At 36.1% G+C, this 5864-nt stretch overlaps 1 protein-coding gene across 1 annotated transcript in view; it reads right to left on the minus strand.

Moving 5' to 3' along the window:
* LOC117102530 (flotillin-1-like) overlaps positions 1-1296 on the minus strand; it is a 19250-nt gene extending 17954 nt beyond the window's left edge. The window contains exon 1 of the mRNA XM_033242822.1: positions 1062-1296. Within this exon, the coding sequence (XP_033098713.1) occupies positions 1062-1107 (46 nt within the window). The 5' untranslated portion in view covers positions 1108-1296. The remainder of the gene's footprint in view (positions 1-1061) is intronic.
* Between the last annotated feature and the right edge of the window lie 4568 nt (positions 1297-5864).

Below are 5864 nucleotides of genomic sequence, written 5' to 3' on the forward strand. Positions count from 1 at the left end.
GGGCTTCCGGTTTCTCTTAAATGGCATAGCTAATCGATATTAGTGAGTTTATAATAATCTCAGATACAGTAGTTATTGAAGCATGGAGGTAGAATGTTATGATGATGGATGTTAGTTATAGTAAAATTCATTACAAATTGAAAAACGAACAACATTTACTCGAAATTTAGGATAAGCGTAAGTCTTGCCGGTGTTTGCGTAAGACCGTAAGATTTGATTGGAATGGGTAAGGCTTATGGCGAATGCGTACGGGTTGACAGGTCTGTATCATGTTTTTATTATATAAACATACATCAACCACATACCTTACGGTACAGGTATGCATATCAAAAAGATGCAAAAGATTACACACAATAAAGTGTTTGCCACAGAAAACATCATATCTCGAAAGATACATGTTGGCCAATTAACAAGCTATTTTGTCTATAGCTAATTAATTATTCATATATTAACTGATTTATTGCACATAATTTACCATTGAGGGGCAATGGTTGTATGATTAGAAACATTAACATTCGTTAATTATCGAAAAATGTAATATTATTATTACGGTTGTATTCACCCATGTGAAAATTATAGAAAACCGATTATGATAATGAATTTCCAGAACAAGTCTGATTGCTTGCCGGCTTGCGTTTATAATAAATCCAGGATTAATATTAATGCTCACATGGTTCGCGAAAGGTCATGCATTTCGAAGAGACTGAGGTATTCTACGATGACGTAAATATGGATTACTGTAACACATCGATTGCTTACAACAAGGCCCCACATTATATAAAAATGTTGCAAAGCAAATACTCATGTACGGTCGTTGGTCAGAACATGGAGGTATAAAAAAGGAGACAGTACACGAAGATAATATTATTATTCGAATCCATCTGATATGATTTAAATTGAATACCATAGGCCCACATTACTGAGCAATATCGTAGGCCGTTCAGCATAATATGCTGTTTGAACCGCACCACACGACGAATAGAACAAACGCTGTGACCATGCTGTGACTAAATTTTGTAGATACATATCAGCAAATGTTCAGAACAGATAAAATTGTTTACCTGAAATAACTATGACTTCATTTGGTCCACACACCTCGAACCCCATGATTTGAAATTAATACAATTTTTTGGTGGTTATAGGCTCCTTAGAATGGTCATAAACGCCCTCCTTACTAAACACACAGACGCAGACGTTTTCCTTGTACAGTGTAGGTAAAGGTTATACGTATTGGAATATTAATTCTCTACTTGTAATATTAATACTCAAAGCGTTAAATATTCAAAACACCATGAACAAGTCATACCGTCGCTTTTGTTTGCTGTTGAATGAATTTCGCAAGGAAGTTAATAGCCTAAGTATGGTGTCCGTAGTGTATGTCATGAAAAAGGATTTCGGCTGGCATATTATGATTCAAGTGGCGCGATTGGCCCTGCATAATTGTGAAATCATTTTTTTTTAATCAAATTATTTTGCATTTTTCGATAGATACACCCGTCCTAGTAGATACCATTCTATAATAGGGTAATGCTTATTTAATAATAACGACATTTAGTTTCAGTTATTATTTCATTATTGCAGCTCACTAGAACACAAAATGTTCACGCGGTGGCTGAAGTTTGGGGAAATGAACCTCATTCAAACAATGCACACCTCCCTCTCCTGCGCACCATATCATAAAAAAAAACTGGATAGACCCCTGATATTTAGTGATTTATTGTTGTTAGCAATAACTCTGTCACCTTCTAGATCTGTTGTCTATCTACTTCTAATAAAAAAAGAATTCACTAAATAATCTAAATTGCTTATAAGGTAATCGGGAATGATCACTAAAAGCAAGCATATCACATGAGACAAAATGTAATGTTATTTAAAAACAATTCAAGTGACAATATATACATTCTCATCCGAGCGTGAAAATCAAGTTATTGTATCAAGCCGAATTCGACAAGCTAAGTTTAATTAAAATCGTACCAGACAGTCTTTCACGCCAAATTCAATAAGATATGAGATTTAGCATATTTTCTTCCGTAGATTAATATATGTATTGTACGGCCCCTCAGAAGAGCAGTGCTTTCACTAAGAGGGTTACCGTACCCTACTGACAGACAATGGACATAAATAAATATGTCGGAGATTATTATACTTTTATCAACCCAAAGGCTAAATATATAATGGCATTGCCGCATGTTTCGGTTTCTTTCTCTTTAAATGATCGTAGTTTTAAATCGGTTAATACATTAGTACAATCAGTGGCGTAACGCATGTGCTCTCGTGCGGCAGTCCGCATACAATTTCTATGGAACGCTAAAAGGACAAATTACAAGTGGCGCAGTGCAAAAGTCAGTCGCAGTGCAAAAGTCAAGTGGCGCAGTGCAAAACTAAAGTGGTGCAGTGCAAAACTAAAGTGGCGCAGTGCAAACGCAAAATGCGTGTGCAACCACTTTATTTTTGCACTGCGCCACTTGACTTTTGCACTGTGCCACTTTCGTTTTGCACTGCGATTGTAGTTTGTCCTTTTCGCGATATCACGCCAAAAGGACAAACTACAATCGCAGTGCAAAAGTCAAGTGGCACAGTGCAAAACTAAAGTGGCGCAGTGCAAAACTAATATGGTGGCACACGCATTTTGAGTTTGCACTGCGCCACTTCAGTTTTGCACTGCGCCACTTGAATTTTGTACTGTGCCGCTTGCCTTTTGGCAATATTGTATGGAACGACAATTTAGCATTAACATGGGAATTAACTTAATTTTTACTAGGTAGGCCTATATTATTATTATTATTATTATTATTATTATTATTATTATTATTATTATTATTATTATTATTATTATTATTATTATTATTATTCATATCCCCAATAGGGAACCTCGGCCCCCGTCGGGCAAATTCTTCTGCCACCCCTCAAACTATATTTAGGCAAAGATAAACTAAAACAATAATTACATACACATTCGCAAACGTATAGTGTAGCCCAAGAGAATGAATTTTTCTTTCTTTTATTGAATGTTCTTCTGGAAATTAAATCCGACTTTAGTAGTATGTTCCATCTCCTTTTTAAATCACCATTTACACATGTAATTAATTAGGATCCAATTCCTCAATCATCTACATCAACAATTGGATACTGAAATACACAGGTTTAATATTTAATACTAATGAATTTAATGAGGATGTGATATTATGAGTGTCGGTACAGTACCGTACGTATAGTCTAGTGTCCATTCACCTTGGTCATTAAATGTCTATAGAATAAACTTGATATTTTTGATGACGGAATACCGTACGTCTCGTATTTTTCTGTATTCTTATTTTTATTTATTTATTTATTGCCATTTTTCTGCTGTTTTGATAGGCCTACCTTTAAACCCATACGCAACCGCCTTGTTGCTGCTATGTATTTTTGTTGTGAAGAACATTGAAGTTTGAATAAATATAGCTCAAATAATAAAGTGTTATTCGTATAACTAAAAAACGCACCCACAAAGTATATCGTTGCAGCACCGTGAGCCTAAATCAAGCCTGTTTATGTTTTCAACTTCTTTGGATTTATTGGGCTTCTTTTTCTATTAAAATAATGTTACATTCGATTTATTTTTCTATCAATATTCATTTTGGGCCTCTACTTCTTTTCTTTACATTTACATGTTGTTATATGGATTACATGCCAATACATACTTATTATACGCACACACGCCAATCATTTTTATTTACTCGAGGGTCTCTGCGCTCAGTGAAGATTGTCGTTCCAACCAGGACACATAATTTCCTCGCATCATACAAAGTTAAAATGGAAGACATTTTATTGTCACTTGGGTAGACAATTTCGAAAGAGAAGGGGAAAGCCACAAACATATTTTATTCTAATAAATTAATCAGTAAAGTACAGATATATAAACGATAACTTGCATTAGCCGGGTGCCTAATTGTCGAAGATAGGTCAAGGATAGGACTAGGTCTTAGTATTACGACCATAACACATGGAATAAACATTATCATTTCATATTAAGTTAAATAACACCAAAACCCATCTAGCTCCGCCGCTGACCATTATTATCAGGCCAAATATAAAAAAAAAAAAAAATTGGCCACGCCCAACCGACGCAAATTTTACGAAATTCAGGGTCGGTCGGCATTTTAGCGTTTGTTTTTTTTTTGGGTTTTTTTTTCATGAGCTTGTAAGTCTGGAATATCCTTGGACAGGGATAAGAAACTAAGGCCTAGGCCTAGCCTATTTTGGTGCATGTAAGCAATGCAAATCCAAAATTGCTGTATTAATTAGACCTATTTGTGCATTCTCTACTTTTAAGTGTAAACACATTTTTTAGTTTAAAAAAAGTTGTCCTATCGACCAATCTATTTTATGCATATTATTAAAAAAAAGGCCAGCACAATTTTTTTTGTTTTATTATTATCATATTTACAATGATGTAGAAACAAAAAGCAACAGATTTTTTTTTTCAAACTTACCGCTGATATCACTCGAAAGGTCACACTCTCTTAATCGGAAATTACGCCGGAGGCTTTTTATGGTGCTTACGCTTACCTCCATTTCTTCAGCATTTTCTTTTTTTATTTGTATAACCCATCACTACCAAAGCTTCTAATTTGTCTCTGCCATGGCTGACAACTGTGCTATAGGCCTTTATTTGCGGTAGTAACGATAAATAGAATAGATAAGCCTAGGCTACGGTATCTACGACAAGTATGCCTATGATCATAACGTTCCTATTTGTGTTTTAGTCCCAAATTTTTGTGCTGTTGTTGTTTTGCTGTGAAATTATTAAGAAAAATTGAATTATGAGTTCTTGATTTTTTTATTCATTTATTTTATTTAGTTTAATTTTGATGCCAAAATTGGCGTTCCATACAATATCGCCTAAAGTCAAGTGGCGCAGTGCAAAAGTCAAGTGGCGCAGTGCAGAAGTCAAGTGGCACAGGGCAGAAGTCAAGTGGCACAGTGCAAAATTCAAGTAGCAGCACACGCATTTGGATTTGCACTGCGCCACTTTAGTTTTGCACTGCGATTGTTGTTTGTCCTTTTCGCGATATCACGCCAAAAGGACAAACTACAATCGCAGTGCAAAAGTCAAGTGGCACAGTGCAAAACTAAAGTGGCGCAGTGCAAATCCAAATGCAGCAGTGCAAAATTCAAGTAGCAGCACACGCATTTTGTTTTGCACTGCGCCACTTTCGTTTTGCACTGCGCCACTTTAGTTTTGCACTGTGCCACTTGACTTTTGCACTGCGCCACTTGTAATTTGTCCTTTTGGCGTTCCATAATTTCCTGCTAGCCATCTAGAGGTGCCATAATAATTAATGTTCTTGCCTTGGTGGGGCTGAGGTGGCATAGACCACCGTTCCGCAACCTATGGGTCGCGACCCAATGTTTGGGTCGCGAACAAAAAATTATCGGTCGCTTAATCTCTTCAGAGCGTTAAAACTTTACTTAACACAAACGAAGCAAACATCATAGTAAACGAAAGTGCAATTTCAAGTGTGACAAGTGCATCAGTTTACTTTTGTTATGCGTGCGTTACTATCACAGTTTCATGTTAACAATATCAAAACATTTGTACTTCCGGTATGACAACTTTAAAGTATTAGTTTTGTTTATTTTGTGTCTGAACATAGCCTTTGTTCATTAATCGAGTGGTGTGAACTTGTGCGCGGTGTAGCGAACGCCAGTTTTATCGCGCAATCACTGGCGTACGGTAATCCAGCAGACCCCAGATTAGCGTACGCCACTGGTTTACGACAGTCACGCATCGGTGATTTTGAACTCAGCCAAGATTTGACCAATCAAAATAAACCTAGATGTAAACAGAAAATAAAATGCGCGAATTACGAATACGAATATTT

This window comes from Anneissia japonica, unplaced genomic scaffold (assembly GCF_011630105.1).
Source record: "Anneissia japonica isolate Jap-2015-1 unplaced genomic scaffold, ASM1163010v1 scaffold1005_len2656397_cov198, whole genome shotgun sequence".
Taxonomy (NCBI): domain Eukaryota; kingdom Metazoa; phylum Echinodermata; class Crinoidea; order Comatulida; family Comatulidae; genus Anneissia; species Anneissia japonica.